General features: G+C 42.6%; 1 protein-coding gene across 8 annotated transcripts in view; it reads right to left on the reverse strand.

The window, feature by feature from the left end:
- The window catches only part of MAPKAP1 (MAPK associated protein 1), a 228,139-nt gene that overhangs the window by 12,364 nt on the left and 196,143 nt on the right, over positions 1 to 19,632 (reverse strand). For all 8 annotated transcript variants that reach the window (XM_020874418.2, XM_070452979.1, XM_020874411.2 and 5 more), the window contains one exon: positions 13,756 to 13,893. In XM_020874418.2, coding sequence (XP_020730077.1) covers positions 13,756 to 13,893 — 138 coding nt within the window. The remainder of the gene's footprint in view (positions 1 to 13,755; positions 13,894 to 19,632) is intronic.

A 19,632-nucleotide genomic window follows, 5' to 3' on the forward strand; every position in this document is an offset into this window, starting at 1 on the left:
CCCGACATAAAACTCCACAGTGTTTCTTTTCCTACTGTCTTCAGACACCACTCCAGTGCACCATTCCAAGCTTCTTAGATGATTTTCGAGACCCTAGGTTAGCAGCTGTCAAACATTTTGGCTCCAAATCTCCTTACACGCAAACATTACTGAGGAGCCCTAAAAGCTTTTGTTTATGTGGATTATATCTATTATTATTATATTAGAAATTAAAACTGAGAAATTAAAAAACTATTAATCCATTAAAAAACAATAAACTTATTGCAAGTTAACACAGTGTATTTTTTAATGGTGAAACCCTTATATTTCCTCAAACAAAGCTTTAATGAAAAACCTGGCATTACTGTATAGTTTTGAAAATTATAAAATATCAATATTTGGTTTGACAGAATATAGCTGTATTATATTCTGTTTTTGCATTTGATTTGTTGTGACTGCTTAGGTTGAAGCATATGAGGAAAAGTCAGCCTCACATAGATATGTTTTTGAAAAAGGAATATTTTTAATATTCTCTGCAAATATTCTTTGATACTATACGAAACTTGATAAATGATATCTCCTTGAAGATTAGCTGCAATGTGGAATCTAAAACCATATGAATAAACTTTTTGTATTGTTACACTTAAAATCATTGGTCAGTCTTGCACTTTGCATGACTCTTAATGAAAAAATTAATTTATTTGGCTGCATCAAGTCTTTGTTGTGGCGTTTGAAATCTTAACTGCAGTATGTGAACTCTTAGTTGCACTATGCAGGATCTAGTTCCTTGACTAGGGATTGAACCTGGGCCCCCTGCACTGGGAGCGTGGAGTCTTAGCCACTGGACCGTCAGGGAAGCCCCTAAATGACGTTTTTACTCTTGGATGGTTCTGGAGCATGCAGTAGTCTAGAAAAATCACAGGTCTTCCATATGCTGACACATTATACAATATAAAAAAACCTCAATATTTGTTAATTATCACCACTGATCTCTTCAGCAAAGTAACGAAAAGTGAAGCTCACAGTGATGGATACAAATTTTCTGAGACTCTAATTTTCATCCAAAAGCCTGAATTTCATCCCTGGCATCAAATACTAACTTACTTCCCATGAAGTGGCAGGATTATTTCCTTTATTTTCAAGAAAATGTATGCGAAATAGTTAGGCTTGAATAACTATAGTTTGTCAGTTGCTCTTTGAAGTATAAACAAAGTTCCATGAAATGAATGGTTAGTTCAGCTGGCAACTCATACAGTTACACAAGTCCTTCTCCTTGAGACACATCTTCAACCCTCCTATGTAGCAGATGTATGTCAGCAAATGAATTAAACAATATTTATGGGGTCTTTTGATGCTTCAATTCATGTGTCAGTTGTTATAACAAAATATAATATGGCATTTCAGTAACCAAGTATTGGTTGAGTTTCATTCTCATTTAAAGAGGCAGACAAGCAAGAAACAAATTCTGTATCTGGAAATTCTGTCCTCAGTTTGTAACAAGTTTGAGCTTGCAGGTTCTCTTGGGAGGCTAAATTAGATAAAATCTCAGCTATTCAACCCTTGCAGCAGAGAGCTTGAGTGACCTTTATGCAAAAAAACATACCTTTTCCATCTTAAGCATAAAAACTCCATATTACAAAACTTCCTCCCATTTTAGAGTATGAAAGTGAAAGTGTTAGTCACTCAATCATGTCCGACTCTTTATGAGCCCATGGACTAGTGCATGCCAGGCTCCTCAATCCTTGGAATTCTCCAGGCAAGAATACTGAAGTGGGTTCTTCTTGACCCAGGGATTGAACCCTGGTCTCCCACATTGCAGGCGGGAGACTCTTTACCATCTGAGCCAGCAGGGAAGCCCTGTATTACAGTATAAGGAAAATAAAAACTGTGCTACCATGTTCATCTTTATAAATGTTGAATATCATCATTTCCTCAGGGCTACAAAAGGTTCTACATCTCACTGCAAAATAGTTAAGACATTGCCATACTACTGTACTTATTGTTTTTGGACTGTTTTTTAACATTTTTTGTTTTGTTTCATTTTTGGTCAACTCTTGTCAGTTGTCACTTTCCACTGTCTTTATTATTAAGTTCTGTAATTCTTTCTCCCCTCCTATTTTTTTGCATTTAATATCCTCTAGGAGGAGAAACCAGATAACGAAGCATAGTTAAAACTTGTTAAGAAATAAATAGCTAGTGGGCATTTGCCGTATGACACAGTGAGTTCAAATCCAGTGCTCTGTCACAACCTAGGGGGTGGGGTGGGGCGAGGGGAGGGAGGGAGGTTAAGAGGGAGGGGATATACACACACCTGTGGCTGCTTCATGTTGATGTACGGCAGAAACCATCACAGTACTGTAATTATCCTCCAATTAAAAATACAATAAAACCCAAAGTCCTCAAAATATTCAATAAATTTGTCAATAAAGAGTATTTTGCAAGAAAAAAAAGACTTTATGAGCTGGGGACCTAGGGATACTCTTCCATCCAAAAAGCACAGAGGTTTAAGTGCCCTGGCTTTGTGTCAGTGCAAAGGGAAGAATATAAGCCTCTGTTACCATTTATACATAACTTCAGACAAGTTACATAACTTCCCCGAGTCCTAGCTTCCTCACTTATAAAATGGGAATAATATCTGTCTCACAGAGTTGTTACTAAGATTAAGTAATCCTAGGATAAAATCAACTGAGATTTCTATAACACATGTACATAAACCTCAGAGAGCTGTTGCAAGAACTAAGCAGTGCATATAAAGCACTTGGGACACTGCCTGACACTTGGTAGATTCTCTTTGTATTTTCACTCTCGCTCTCCAAGATAAACTTTTCCAGACAGTAAATACTTTAGGCTTTGTGGGCCAACAGGCAAAGTTAAGGCTCTTTAATAGATACTTTCATAAAGAGAGAAAAATAATTTCTACATCTTTAAATTGAAAAAATTCAAAGTATAATAATTAAATGCATCTCTGGGGGTACTACAAGCTGTTCCTGAGGACACAATTTTTTTTTTTTTGAGGGGAGATGATGTTTTGCTTAAAAAATGGAGTTCAAAACTAATGTTCCATATCATCAAATCAATTGCAAATATTCACGTTAAAAACTACTCTTAGTGCATAGGCCATACAAAAATACGTGGTGAGCTGGATTTAGCCAGTGGGCCAGTTTGTCAATCCCTGTTCAAAGAGGTCTGGCTCATTTCCTTTTTCTTTGTTCATCCTGTATAGTTGCTACTGGTGACATTTTGTGAACTCTTGATTTCTTTGTGTAGATCTGGGTTTCTATCTGGCAATACCCACACAGCCCTGCCCCAAGCCTTCCATGTTTCTTATAGTGAAGGTTTAATGGTACAAATGCTTTCATTTTTTTAATGTCTGGAAATGTCTTCACTTTCATTTCTGAAGGATCTTTTCACTGAATATAGAAATCTTGGTTGACAAGATTTTCTTTTAGCAAGCGATGTCATTCCATTATCTGGACTGCATTACTTCTGGTGGGAAATAATTCATATCTTGGTTTCTCTGGCTGCTTATAAGAGTTTTCTCCTTATCACTGGTTTTCTGCAATTTGATCATGATGTGCCTTGATGTGGTTTTCTCTATATTTATCCTATTTGGCCATCTTTGGACTTCTAAGGTTGGTGGATTGGTATGTTTAAACAAATCTGGAACAGTTTTCTCTACCATCCCTGAGAGTCATCACATAACACATGTATGTTAGAACATTTGCTATTATTCCACAGCCTTTGTTCTTTTCATCCATTTCTTTTCTGTGCTTCACTCTGAATATTTCCTGTTGTCCTTTAAAGTTAACTGATTGCAATAGGCAGATTCTGAAACAACTTTCAAGGATCCCACCTCCAGCTTTTCATGGCCTTGTATAACCTCCTTGTCTTGTCTGTGGGCTAAACCTAGTGACTTACTTCCAATGAATAAAGCGTAGCAAAGGCGGGCTGTATTTCTGAGATCAGGTTATAAAACACTGTGACTTCTTTCTTTCTAGTACATTCCTGCTTCTGGTTATTTTGATGAAGCCAGATGCCATTCTGAGAGCCTCCCTGTGGAGAGGCCCATGTGGCAAGGAACTGAGGGTGTTCACAAAGAAATGAACTCTGCCAGTAACTACTCAGTGAGTTTGGAAGCACATCCTGCCCCTATTGAACCTTGAGATGACTGTGGCCCTGGCTGACAGTATGTCTGCAGCCTGAGGAGAGGTCCTGTGCTAGAGGACCCAGCTAAGCTGTGCTGGATTCCTGACCCACACAACTGCGAGATAATAAGTGTTATTGTTGTTTTAAGCCACTGAGTTTCGAGACAATTTGTTATGTGGCAACAGATAACTAACATTCTGACCTTTTCTTTTTATCTTCCTGATGTGCTCCCACAGTGAGTTTTTTGATTCAGGTATTGTATTCCTCAGCTCTAGAATTTTCATTTGGTTCTTTTTAAAGTTTCCATTTCTTTTCTTTTTGAGCTGTTTTCCTTTAAGTCTTTGAACATACTTATAATAAGAATTTTTAAGTACTTACTTGCCAATTCTATTATCTCTCCACTTCTGACTCTGCTTCTATTGATTGATTTTTCTCCTGGTTATAGGACAAACTTTTCCTGCTTCTTTGCATGCCACGTAATTTTGGACTGAAAGTTGGATATTATGAACATTATGCTCTGTGTGATGTCTGCATTTTGTCACCATCTTTTAGAGACTATTGGGCTTTGTTCTGGCAGTCAGTTAATTTACATGTGGATCAGTTTGATCCTTTCAAGACTCCTTTTAAAACTTTCTTTAGAGTTATAGCAGTTTTTTAATCTAGGGCTAGTTTAGCTTTACTCCTAAGAGATGGCCTTTCCAGAGTCATGATGAAATGTCCTGGATGCTTCAACGACTGGGGAGCTATAAACTAGAGTTTTGGCCAGAATGTTAGTTTATAGCTCCCAGTAGTTGTTTTTTGACCAGATTCGTGAGATCTCACCAGACACGCATAGCTTAGTATACAACAGAAGATTAAACGGCTTTAAGGGGCTTCTTTCTAGAGCTCTCTCAGTATAGCTCCCTCCTCTTCATACTTGGTGGTGGTGGTGGTTTAGCTGCTAAGTCGTATCCAACTCTTGCAATTCCATGGACTGCAGCCTGCCAGGTTCCTCTGGGATAATCTAGGCAATCTCCATACTCAATTTTGCTAATTTTAGTTCTCCTAACTCTGATCTGTGTCTCCTAGCTCAGTGAGACTGCTCTATTCTCCCTGGAAAACCCTGGAAGAAAGCTGAGGTGATCGTAGGTCTCACCTCATTTGTTTCCCTTCTCCCGGGGTTCACAGTCCTGTACTGCTTGTTTTCCAAAGTCCGCAAACAGTTCCTTACGTTCTGTGCAGTTTCCCAGTCATTTATGATAGAAGGGCTAATCCGGTTACAGCGACCCTGTAGTGCAAAGTTGCCTATGAGAGTCTTGTAAGCAATACATATGTTGACTTTAATGAAAGAATGCCTTACTTTTTCCACATCTACAGGAATAACTTAAAATCTAAGCACTCCATTTATTTATTATGAAAGCAGAGTTTGGAGCTTGGCAGGAGGCAAGGGAAACAGATTTTTCCAATCATTTATCCAGCTGAGAAATCTTTCACACAGATTTCTTCAGTAGGAAACAATCTCTGCCCTTACCTTCTTCTCAATTAGGATCTCTTCTGATGTTACAATCAAGAAAAAAAGAACTTGAGGAAATGATAATTAAACTTAAGAAGAATCTAAATGCATGCAAACTTTCCATTATACTTACATAACCTTTTTTTTTTTTTTTAATTATAGGTCTATATGGCCCAAGTCAACAATTAAGTGAAAATGTAATAGCAAAAAGGAGGCTTCTCCCAGGAGGGAAAAAAGGTGATACCCTCAAATGTCTTTTACTCTAACTGATACCAATATTTCAGTTAACACAAGGAAATTCTTGTTTATTAGTAAGTCCTAGGGAAAGATGAAGAAAGTTTACAGAGAGTATAAGAAAACCCACTGAGTGTCTCAGTACCAGTCAATTTTCTTCGCAAACATAGACATTCTTGTATGTTAAACAGCAGACATGCCCCCAGAAGCTCCCCATGAGCAACTGTAGTACCTGATAACAGATATGAGAGGTTTACTGTTCTTATCATCTGTCTAGGGTTCAGAGTAGAATTACCTGCTTCTTAAATTCAGAGAGTGCTGACCCTTCCAGAGGCCCCACACTGTACTAAATAAATGCCTCTTTTCCAGGAACCACAGAGACAAGCACACTAGTGCTTGACTATCATATGCTGAGGGTATGCAGAAGAGCAGGTTAAGAGCAAGATGCTGGGTTTGCCCTGTCATTACAACTTTTGAGAAGTTCTCCACTGTGGCTCCGTTATGTCTTTGTTGAAGAGCCTTACCTGCTCTTTGCCTATTATAAATTCTAGAAGCAACTTTTAAATGTTCAATGTGACCAGGCAGAGTTAGAGGAAGAACCACTGACTGCTAACCCTGGACAGAAGCTGCTGGACTGCTGGAGGATGCAGCTGGAAGCATAAACAGGCATGCCTATAGTACAAATGTCAGGTGCCAGTTAATAACGACCAGGTCAGTCAACGGGACACATGCTGGGTTGGTTCCTACAGGCTGAGTTCTCAGGGATCTGGCCAATGCTATCCAGCTCCAGTAACTGTTCCCTAAAACACAGTGATGGCCTACTTAACAGCAGATCACAGCTGGAGGTTCCTGGAAACCAAACTGGGTCAGAGAACCTAAGACTGCAGCCTGGCATTCAATGATGCAAGCTGGGCCCACGGTGTTTCTCCACCTTTATCCTACGGCACACTCCAGGCTTTTCCTTACCACACACTTGGAAAGACTGAGGTGGTCCCTCCCGATTGCCTAAAACCCATCTCCCCGGCAGCTCTCTTGTTTTGGAAGAAGATGATAAATAAATCAAAATGCACTAAGCAGCACTTCCACAGGCACTCGCCTCCTTCACTGAACGTGCACCTCATCAATCACACTATTGTCTGCTTGAAAGGCGAGCCTTGTAAATGTCATATCCACTCAGGCCCAAGGAGAGGCGCATCCAAATGCAGCAAGGAGTTTTAATTGGATAGTGTAATTAAACTAAAAAACCCCAGCAGACTCCCTTTGACAGGATAGATGAAGACCCCTTTTAATAGGGCTAGGAAACATATCTGTTAAAAGGACGAGGCACTGCCTGCTCCTGATTGTGCTCCAGAGTACTCTTATGAAAAGGCGATTCAATAACTGGGGCATTTAATATGTTAAGAGTCGGCTGTGTTTTGTAATCGAGTAGTACTTACCGTATGTGATCTGGAATTTAGGAAATAAGTCCTTGTCAGAGAGTAAAAATGCAACTTAGCTTGCCCACCTGATGTCTGAAGTACCCTGGACCTCCTAGGAATCGACAGAGTCTGAGGATGTGGCTATAAACCCAAGTGCCTTACTTACCGGGGCAAGAAGTCCAGCTGCACGGTCAGGGACACTCACCCACCCACACACCTCGGGGTGCAGCTCTTTCACCCAGCAGTAGCTGAATGCTCACTCTCATGTCCCTCCCACAATCTCACGGGCCTCTAAAGAATATGACACAATTCCTGGGTCCCACCTCTTTCAGGAGCTACTTGTCACATCAACGTGTGTGTGGGTGTGTGTGTGCGCGCGCACGTGTGTGTATTTTCTCTGTTAGAGTTACTCCTGTCAAGTAGGGAGACAAGAAATCAGGTGGTCAGAGTATTCAATGTATGAGCTGCAATGTGCCCAAGTTGATTTTAGTAACAAAACCAGAGTCCTTCTGCCAGTCTCCTCATTTGCCTTTGTTGGGAGAAAGGGTGGGGGATGTACACACAGGCACGCGTGTGTGCATACACGCACACACACACACGAGGCATGAAGCTCCACAAACAAAGTAGCAAAATTAGTGAGAACAAATGAAGAGGTTCCTATCTGCACCGTACTGTCTTATAAGCAGACCATAATAATGCCTTTCGGAGAGAATGCTAGCATCCCAAGGTCAAGTTCAGGGAAACTAGCATCCGGTTGGATCAAGAGCAGCTCTGAGCTGGGGCTCAGGTGGAGTGTGGAGGCAGGGTTTCAGACTCCCCCATGGAAAGCTTTCCAGAAACAGACACTTTGCTTAATTTACAAAAACCTGAAGGTTAGTCTGCCTGGGCCCTCAGACTGATTTTTCTTTTTTAAGGATGGTGAAGGGTTTGTTTGATGACTGCTTTTACTCCCCCATAAAGCCTCCTCGGAGCTCTGTTTGCAAATCTTAGAACACTCCTTAATACTGCTCTTTCACCATGGGTTGATAAACCCATTAAGAACATATAAGTGAAGGCTTATAATCTATGAAAACTGGATAGTGAATTAAACCATCAGATACTTTTAGGTTTAAATGAAAACTACATAAAAGCATTTCAGCCATCAATTGGGCTATCACTTCGAGCCAGTATGAATTCTGCTGGAAAAGCTATTTTCGTGCAGATGTGGAATTCAATGGGAAAGACTGACTCGTGTACCAACATCAATCAAAATGTCGACTTCCCTGGCAGCTCTCAACAGTCAGGCAGGTTCAAAGGTCACAGGATAAAGAAAAAGCCAAGCTCTGGTTCAGCTCTAATATCTCCTCGGTAGAAGTCTTGCAAAAGTACCCCCTTCTGTATTAGCCCAGCTTTCATTAATCTTCTTGCCATCTTCTTTAACTAGTCATGCAGAACCGCTCGATAGCAAGACGTATAATGGGGAAGGCCCTGTGCCTATTACGGCGTTAACATTCTCTTAAGCCCCGGTGCAACAATGGAACAGGGAGGCAGAGGAAATCTGCAATGGCAGGGTGCAGTGCAGGCAATTCAATTATAGCCAGGGCTTACCTATGTACTCCTGACCTATAAAACACAAGAGGCCTTTGTGTCTAACTGGCTCGGCCATTAAGGTTGCTGAAGATCACAACAATGCTGATCTTTCCTATTTAAGCCAAATCAATGTGGACAAATCATTATTCAGTAGCTTTAATTTAATTAGTAAATTAAATACACTATTTTACAGATCTTGTCAAGTACTTATGAAAAGAAAGATTCATTTAAGTGGGAGGTCACCAATAAACCCAGCAAATTTAACTCAAAACCTTAACTGAATCTCAGCTCAAATATCCAGCAGGTTCTATTCACCAGGGCTTAACAGTCTCCTGCAGTTGTGGTTAACTCACAATCTCAAAGAGTTTCTGCCCTGGATCCAAACAGTGTTTTGAACCCATCCCCCGCCCCCCCAAAAAACCAAACAAACAATCCCCCCACCCACCCCCCAATACAACCAGCATCCACGGAATCCGATTTCCTTTAAATTATACTATTGCAAGAGAACGTAATCAGGTTACTCCTATTATGTTGCTTCCTTAAGATTTTATATCATCTATACTTAATTGAGATACAGAGCTCTTTTCAGCTATAAAGACGACAGCTACTTTATTAAAGTTTAAATCTGATTTCTTAATGATAGGCTGCTTCCTTTAAAGACTCTAAACCTGCACAACCTTCTTATGATAAAACCAGACGTGGCATCCTTGAGTCTGGTACTTTTATTTAAATACAGCTTGACAGTCCCCGATGGGTGCTAATTTCACAGAAAGGGTTCTTGCTTTTGTTTCACTGCTGGAATTTGAAACCAGGACTTAAAAAGAGCGCCCACCACATTTAAAGGCTATGTCTAGACCTTATAAGGATGGAGAATTATTTCTGAGACAATTCAACTGTGGTTATTTCTGTTGGAAACATTCTTCTATATGCCGTATACAAATCTTAGTTCAGTTAAAATGAATTCACATTAATTCATCTTTGAGAGGTCAGTGACACCCTTCAAAACAGCAAAAGATACCCTAAGGAGTGGCAAAATCTGACTTAGACATCACTGATTTGAATAATAATGGTGGCAAACAGTGTTTTTTAAAATCCAGAAAGGCAGAATTTATTCTTAATTTCTCAGGGCTGTGGACACACTGCTTCTCTCAACTAATTTTTGTTAAGAGCCCATATTTACATGTACAATTTTTTTTTTAAGGCATGTATCTATTTAGTGATTAAGTTCCAGGTCTCAAACACTTACAGGGACAGAGTAATAAATCATCCCTGTGAGAACGTGGCCAAAGAGGGAGAAGTTAGGGAAGGAAAGAGTCATAGAATGGCTATTTATGGAGGATGGCTTCAGAGCCGGGGTCTTTCTGATTCCATGGTGTATGTAATTACGTGTTTCACTGCAGGCGCTCTTAATGCTCACTCCCTTTGCCAAGTCAGCTATTCACATACATTTTGGATTCGGCATCAATTAAACTTGAGTTGTGTTCTTTATGACGACCAAATTAATGGTTTGACAGCAGCTTTCTCAATAAACACTGCAAACTGGCCATGTTTGAAGGTTTTAAAAAACCATTTCTTTTCTGTTCAAAATTCTGACAAACATGTCTCGAGTAAGACTGGGGACAACTTCATTATCCTCCCAACACTTAATGCCTTTTTGTAAAGAGGGCTGTTTAATAACACGTCTGCTCTGTTTTCACAACTAAATTATTCCAGTTGGTCACACGTTCCAGTCTTCGGCAAGACACTTGTGTTATAAGAGATAAAAACATGAAAAAGGAAATATATTGCAGAAATCAAAAAACCTTATCTACTTCTAGACTCTCCCTCTTTGCTATAATTCATTCAAGAAGGCCCCAAGAATAATTTTTGATGTAAACTCAGCTACAAACATACATCACTATGCTGATAAAAATCACAGGCTAAACTTATGAAATATAGTGACTTTCATTTCTTTAGTGCTGTTAAAATAACTTTTTTCTGAGGTTCAACAGACACAGAAGATAAAAAAGGGTTACTATTAATCCTTTAAAAAAAAAGAAGAAGCCCGGTAGATTAATTCTGTGGTCTGATGATGGTTTTAAAGATGAACTTTTTAGATTAAGACAATGAATTAATTTGATGAAGATACTGGAGATCATAAAACAGTAACAGCATCAAGCTGATTCACTGAAGACATCTTTGTTTAGGCACTTTATAATATAAATGATGTTGAACAACTTTTGATTTCGAAACTGTGGCCTCATTAAGTTCTATTTCTTGACAGTAAACATTCACTGAGAACAACCCTGAAGGTGCTGAGCTAGGGGACAAGGTTACAGAAACCAGTCTCTGGTCTGTGAGTTCAACATGGAGATGGGGGTAGGAGAGAGGGTCAGACCTCAAATACACACACACAGTGTGTGTGAGGTGCTTTACCAGGGGTGTGCGCAAACTCCAGGGGGCAGAATTACAGAAAAAGTCTTGACGCTGGGAGCTGGATCTTGACAAATGAGGGGGCCGGGTGTGAGGAAACAGAGGTGTCCATAAATGAAGGAAAGGGTCAGGGTGCAGGTGTATTCCAGGCAGAAGGGAGAGCAGAGCACAAAATTCCAGGTGTGCTGGTGTTCACAGAGACTACAGTCCAAATTCAGGATGGGAATTATGGGCCACTAGTCTGAAATAGTCAATGTCTGAATTTCATTTTGAGAGCCTGCAACTTTCATATATATATGTATATGTATATATATATGTATGTATTTTTAAACAGCAAAATCCTTTTTATCAATTGACTTTTTCAAGTGCAGAATCCTCAAACTGGTTGGAGTTAAATGCAAAATCCCTTGGGTGAAGGGGAAGCATCATGCCCAACTCTGTCCTACACACACACACCCATACATATACACACAAACACACGGACACACACACAGGCCCCGGGAGTCCCCCGAGAACCCAGAGTTTAGAGGGACATGGTTTGGAAGTGCTGTGACGGAGACAAGGATTCAGGAAGTGTTTTACTGGGGCAGGCAGTGTGCCTCTCTGCTCACAAAGGGTCACAGTTCTAGAGTGAGAGGGGGAACCTCTGCAAGACCTACACGTGCAGTTTTTACACAGAACCATCCAGTAGGTAGGTCTGAGCATACGACAAAAAACTCTCCGGCTGGGCTGTCAATACTGAAATGGTGGGGCCCAGGTCTGCTCTGGATCCCTAAGACTTTGGAACTTAGCCTCACCCTCAGAGATGTGTGAGAAGTACTTCTTGGCTGAGTGGCCTCAAGAGGCAACAGGAGGGTGTGGCTGTCCATCTGCTTTATTCCCTGCTAGGCTGGGTGTGTTACATCCTTTACCTTCTGATGCCTGAAACCCAGCCCGGCTCGCACAGTGTCTCGGCAGGAATATAAGGGAAATCTGAATCCTGTTTCTAGCTCTTTTCCTAACCTTTCCACTCCAGCATAATCCCCTATGTAACATGTAAGTGGACAGCCTCTCATTTCTCAGAGACATGGAGCATTTATAAAATGTTACTTTTCAAAGCATCTTGAGTTCTTGGGAAGAAAGATGCTAGGATGATGACATCTTTATTGGCTGACTAGCTCAGGGAGAGGGATTAGGAAAAAGATGTTTATCTAAAGGAGGAGGGAATCTGCCGGTCTTTGGGCAAGGGCCCCAGAGCAGCAGGTGGTTTTTCACCACTCCTTCTGGCAGCCATGCTGTCTCTGCAGGCCACCGAGGCCTCACTGGGACGACAGGATGGTGGGACAGTGCGGGGTGGGGTGAGCATGGCCTTCCTCCTTTCCCTGCACCACTACATCCCCCCTTCTTGCTCAGCTGTAGGCTAAGGAGCTGAAAGGAGGAGACCATGTAGTACGGCTGGATTCAACAAAACTAAACACCCCTGCATAAATGAGGCCAGGTGGCGTACAGGCCCAGGTTTTGTTCTTTAGGTCCCTGTTTAGTCAGTTTCATCTCAAAAACTGGAGCCACATTACAGACACTTGCTGGCCTTTAGATTTCTTACTGTTCCTTGTATTTGTTCCCAATTTAGCAGACACCGGAATAAAGGAGAATAACACAAATTGGGTGCTCCAAGTTACTGAGTTGGAAGCTATGCTACTGAGGTGTGTGCTGGGTGGCTACATTCTAAAGAGGATCTGCAGGCGAGAACCAGCGTCTTATAGCCTTCTCCAGGCAAAACAACAAATCCTTTCTTCCGTGGAAGAGTATCAGTGTGATCTGTGTCCTTTCTGTCTTTTCATGGGACTGAAGTCCTAAAAATGATTAATCTAAACACTATCCTCAATTACTGAACTGCAAAAATATATATGCTACACTATACACTTGGACTGTATCAACTTTGGTAATTTAACCAGAGGCGTGCCAGCCCAGCAGTGATCTCTTCCACAGCACCAGGCAGGGGTTTAATTACGAGCTGGTAGGTCATGCAGCTGCCAATAATCCGGAGGGTGTTGACACCTCTGGCATGATGGATATCTAAATCTAGTCTTCAGCTGCCACGGGAAATTCTCCAGCTCTCCTCGATCTGGCCAGGAAGGCAGGCAGGTCTGGGTCTGACTGGTCCAGCCCCCAAGACAGGCAGAGGAAGGGAGCACAAAGTGAAATGAGGGCTCTGGGGAGTGCAGATTCCTGGCAGGAAGCTGCCCCCAGCTCCCAGTCCCCATCGGGGGTGGCGGGGTGGGGGGACTGAGGTCAGGAGCTGCTGTGAGCTTCTCTCCTGCCATCAAGACTGAGCGGAAGAGGGGCCCGTGTCAGGCTCTGGGTACCACAACACAATCCCATTTGATTAAAAGAAGTTTCTGGTAATGAATTAAAGAGACCCAAGGAAAAAAGGACATGGTGGCAATATATTCTCCTGGCACCCAGCACACAGAGGGGAAGCGGGGGGAAGAGAGAAAGGAGACATAAATAAAAGGCACTACTCACTGGGGCTTTTTTCTTCTGCAAGGTCACAGGCACAGAGCAGGTCAGAATCGATCGAGATGGGCTTCTGCTTAATCCAGAACTTGGTGCTGGCTTTCTGACTCGTGACAGGGTCTATCTCCACTTTGTCTCCAGAGATACCTGTAAGGCCGAGGGGAGGACAGAAGAGAAACCACGAGAAGTAAGAGGCGTAAGCGATTTCAGTGGAATCACCCGACCTGTTTTGTAAATCCTAAACTGAACGAGCATGAACTCTCTTTAGGGCTTCGGGGAATGCCATGGGCTTCTTAAGACAGATGTAAGGAGACTCCAAATGGCACAGAGAAGCCGCCTGTCTGGCCTCCTGGGTGGGTGAGCCGGGGTCGGGGTAGGGAGAGGGGCAGCAACCAAAATCCATATATGAAGGTATTATGAAGCTTTCCTTCTTGGAAAAGAGAAAATACAGAGCTTACCTACACATCGTTAATGAAATAAACTGTAAGGTAAGGCTCATTTAAACAATTCTGATCAGTAGTCTCTGCTGTGTTTTGCTGTAGAAGATCTGGGTTGGGCAAACAGAGCTGTCAAATCACCTATGCCTAAACAGTCAGGCTGTCAATGAAGAGCTTCTGACCTGGAAAAATCTTCCACACTGAACACAGGAAAAGTTTCTCTCTCGCTAAAGAACTCTCTGACACTAAGTAACTGTCCACAGAATATTTAAAGGAAGTCCCAGGAGGACCACAAGGTGCTTCACATAAAACCTTCTAAGTGCAAGACTTCAGGCTGTGGAGGTACTGCTCCTCCGCTAAGGGAGACAGCCCTGGGTGTGCAGCTTACGCAACAAAGGCTTTCTAACAGGGAACCAGAATGTTAACTATGGGGACTCAGGTTTCATTTCCAGAGCCCTGAGAGACATAACACCGCGCAGTGACCGGGAGCAAAGCTGCTGGGAGAACCACGACAGACCAGGGAGGCGGGGTGTCCCAGGACCACCTGGGAAACCACAGCAATGCTCCCCTGGATCTCCGAGCAGACGGTGCCCAGCCTGACACATGACATCTAGGCTAGAAGCTCTCTTTTCCCTTTTACTGAAAATTGAGGAATCTGTTCATGAAGTGAAACGAAACCCTTCAATATCCTTCCAGAGTAGGCCCCAGAAGGAATCTTGAAAGTAATTAATTTTTAGGCCACAGTTTCAAGGTCAGGGTCAAAGTGAGAACAAGCAAAATGAAGATATAAGAAACCGTTAAAACCACCAAATGTACATTCTGCAACAGAAAAGACAACCAGAGTTAACATATTTCATCCTATGGATCACGCTCAGGAATTTTAAATTATCATGTGAGAAAACTTGGTAGGCCAAAAGATAAGGCAGATAAAAGAAATAGCTACATTAAAAAACAAAAACCAAGAGACCACAATGACCACAGTCAGGCCAAATTTAAAATTAAAGAAGAACAGAAACACAAAATCCTAGTGATGAGTTGTGCTACGAACTCCACTCACCTCCATTTTATTTTATGAATAAAGAAATCCCAGATAGCAGCCAGACAAAGGCAGGAGGCTAGACAGACTACAGCACAGTATTACCTGCCAAAGGAGACCCTGCAGTTCAGTTGCTTAACCCCAGTCATTACCGTGTGGTCTTAGGAAAAGATGAACAATTGGTATTTTTTTAATTAATCGAATGCCGGAATTTGTCATTAGGCATCTTTCAGGAACGCCATATTTCAATTAGGCATAATGTCATCAGCCCAATTGACTCTGGACGTTCAGGTCTAGATGATTTCAGGAGGGTGAGAATGCATCAGGAGACTGATTTTATTACATTTCACTTAAAATAGATTACGATCACCCAGTCACACTCTTCCCTCCAGTTTGGTCATTAATTGTTAAAGATCTGGACATTTCTATAGTTCCCTGAAAGAAGAAAAGTACTTACACCATGGTTGTTGGTAGTAAGTGGCTCCCCGCTCCCTACCTTCCTCTGCTTCTTATTTTGACATTTATAAAAATCAAAACGAGCAGAGCAAAATAAATGTGCATATCTCTTCTGTGGAATAAACCCTGCCCCACATTCCTTTCTCAGAAAGGGAGGAGGACGATCATCATCAGAACGACACGGTTTTAAAATTTTGTTCTACGGCCCTGCAACTCCTGAAGCCGTAGTCAGTCAATATTGTTAATGTAGCTTGTTAATTTGATAGGATTTGTCAGGTAACTCCACTGGAAAATTATATAAAACTGTTCCAGATGAAAAGATGATAGTGACATGAATTAAAGTGATAGAACAATAGTGGAATATAAACCAGAAATGACACCCAAAGTGGCTGTTGATTTATTGCCATACTGAGTTTGGTTCTGGGCTCCCATGTATATTAGTGCTACAAATCTGGGTCCATTTAGCAGAGGGATGCGCATACATACATCACCAGCTCCTGCTCCAAGCCAAGGTCACTCCCCATTGCATCAATCTTTTCAACAGAGCCTACTTCACAAAGCAGGACTTTTGTAACCATCTCAGATGTAACAGACTCTCGTCCTCTTTCATCTTTCTTTTATCATGTAAAGTACACTTTAACTTCTATTATTTTTATCTGCAAATTGTTCCTGTAGAGTTCATCCATTATGGGCTGTATCTCAGCATCAGTAGCCTAAGCTCTGTTCCACCACGAGAACACTTTCCCAAACACACCCTTTTCCTGGGGTTATTGTGCAGTCACCGTTCACCAAGGGGAACCCCCAAGTCTGTGGTTTGGGGATGAAGATGTGGGAGTTGAGTGTATTAGGATCAAGACAGGCAGGCAGGTGGAACACCATAGAAACAAGCGATGTATTTCAAAACAGCTGCGTGGAAATCAGATTTTTTCTGAATCAAATCACATTTTCCCAGTGACTTCTAGTTTCAGAGATACTTTATCTTCATTTTGGATTGATCAGTAATTGGCAGGGGCTCCCAACACTTTAGTTTTAACTTTCTCTGCCCTGCAGGCTTTCAGTCAAGCAGTTAATGATCTGTAAAACACTCGCCTGCCTAGAGGAGTCACTATTTAAAGAAGCCTGTAGGGGAATCTCTCCTGATGGGAAAAATCCTTTTGTACATTAAATAATCTCCCCCTCCTTGAGATGTGTGTGAGTCTGGCTTCTTAAAGCAGGGCACACGGCCTCACAGGACCCTGCTCGCTCCTGCCAGACAAGCGGCAGCATCATCGGAGCCCACTTTCCTGGGCACGCCCAGCCTCCACTGCGGAATTCAGCCTGAAGCAAACAGACCTCCCGGGCCGGCCTGGAGCTGAAAGGACAAGGCAGCCTGGTGGAGAGGAGAGCAGTTTGGAGGCTGGTGCTACAAGCCAAAGGGTGGTGAGGCATTAACTGCGCCAGAAAGGGTAGGAACCCCTCGCGTGCATTGATGCCAATCTCACAACCAGCTTATGAGGTCAGTTCCTGTGTTTTCCTCTATTTTATAGACGAGGAACTCGAAACTATGGGGAGGAGACGTCACTTGCCCAAGTTCACACAGCTGCCAAGGGGCAGAGCCGGAATGGGAAGAAAGCCAGGTAAGCTGGTTCCAGGACATGTCCTCTCCGCCTCAGTGTTATTCTGCCAGAACTGGGCGAGGTGCTGTATATAACCCGTGCTAGGAGAGGGGGAGGCGCTGGTCTAAGGCTGGGGAGCGTTTAAGTGGGAAAGCCGTGTTCACACCCAGAGCCATCCAGGTCCCGAGTGTGGGACCTACCCCAGTGCTCCTCACCCAGTCTTTGGTCTTCTCTCTCCATTTTCACCAAGGAACAAATAATAGTCAAATGTGCCAATAAATGCACACCTTTAATTTTGTTCATACGTGGCAAACTGAAGCATGAAGTTCTATCAATATTCTTCCGGTCAACCACTGAGCATGGTTCTGATTTCCTTAGCTAAAGCTTTTGTGTCAAGTCTCTGAAGAAAAGGGCTTCCTTGGTGGCTCAGCTGGCAAAGAATGAGCCTGCAGTGCAGGAGACCCAGGTTCGATTCCTGGGTTGGGAAGATCCCTTAGAGCAGGAAATGCCAACCCACTCCAGTATTCTTGTCTGGAGAATCTCATGCACAGAGGAGCCTGGTGGGCTATACAGTCCATGGGGTAACACACAGTCAGTCGGACATGACTGAGTGACTAATAATTTCACTTTTCTTCTGAAGGAAAGGCAGAGGCACTCCTTGAAGTGTCATTTATGCATGATTAACAGGTAATTCAAATGATAAATATATGTCCAAGAAAAGAAGGGAAAGATGGTTTACATTTCTCTAACTTAAATGGCCAACAACAGAGGACTAGTTAAGACAACCATGTCGGAATACAATACAACCATGAAAAATTATATATAAGAAAAGCCCTGATTTGGAAAAATTCTTATGATGCTAGGCGAAAGGACAGGGAAAATATTTATAGAAAAGAGGTCAAAAGGATATGCTTCACTGGGTAAGTCAACTCTGGTCAGTGGAAATCTCACCAAAATAAAAACAAACATCATTTTAAAAGTTGACTTTTTTTGTGGGGGCTGGATTCTACTTTAGAATTCAGAACCCTTTCCCAGTTTTGAAAACAAGAGAGGAAAGGACTATGTTAAATTCTGTAACTGGTAATGATGAGAAGTGATCCTAAACTGGAGACGACCTCCCCCGAGCAGTCCTCCGGTACCCACAGGGCTGCAAACATGGGTGCCACTCTGACTGACGGTGCCTGGGAGGCTCCACTCCAGCAGGCCTGGCCAGTGAGGAGGAAGAGGACGCAGGCTGGCCCGAAGCGGCCAGGGCTGGCTCCTTCCCTCGGAAACAAGGGAGGCCATTTGTCTCCTTTACCAGCTCTCTCCCCTAACCCACTTATCCAAAGCCATCCGTCATGACCTTTTCATGTTCCCACTTCTGACAGCTTCCAGATACAGTGAGTCAAACTTCACTGGGAGCAAACTATCACACCAACTGTCAAAGCAGAAAACACTGCCTGATTGCTGTCCTACATCAACGCCAGTGTATAAATCCTTCCTTAACAAGACAGCTCAAAATAAACAAAAATGCAACTCTAACTTATATACAACTCTCTGGGGAGACTATTTGTCCTAGGCCTTAGAGTTATCACCAGGAGACCCGTGTCTGTTTTAGCTAACTGAAAGATTTCCCTAAGAGGAAATTAGCCCTGTGCATTACTTCGGCTAACACAGACTGGGCACCTACCCTGGACAGCCTTTGTGCTGGGTCCCTTCACATGTAGCAACTTATCATAAGCTCAGCATATCTCTATTAGGAAGGCAGGAGCAGCCCAGTTTGTATTTCAAGGCAGTGGCATAGAGGTTGGGGACAGGGAATTCTGGAGTCAGACAGTCCTGATCCTGACTTTGGGGATCAGCTTCTCTACTTTTTAAACTCTTGTTATTTTGGGAAAGTTGCTAAAAAATGGCAATAACAGAATGCACCTCATGGGCTTGTTATAAGGACTGAATGAATAAGATTTGTAAAAGTGTTTGCAACAGTGCTTAATCCACAGCTAGTGGCCTTCCCCAGTGGCTCAGATGGTAAAGAATCTGCTTGCAATGCCCAAGATACCAGTTTGATCCCTGGGTCGGGAAGATTCCCTGGAGAAGGGAATGGCTACCCACTCCAGTATTCTTGCCTGGAGAATCCCATGGGCAGAGGAACCTGGTGGGCTACAGTCCTTGGGGTTGCAAAAAGTTGGACATGACTGAGTGATTCACATACACAGGGACACCTACTACTACTTCTCATGACTGCTGTTATCTGGAGTCAGGCACTAGGCTAAGGGATGTGACACAGATTAAGAGATGATGGTCAGGATGAGTGTGAGCTCAGAGAGCCCCGGGAGGGATATGAACAGGGACCTGCCAGACCCTCGTCTGGGGTGAGGGT

This window comes from Odocoileus virginianus, chromosome 2, assembly GCF_023699985.2.
Source record: "Odocoileus virginianus isolate 20LAN1187 ecotype Illinois chromosome 2, Ovbor_1.2, whole genome shotgun sequence".
Lineage (NCBI taxonomy): Eukaryota > Metazoa > Chordata > Mammalia > Artiodactyla > Cervidae > Odocoileus > Odocoileus virginianus.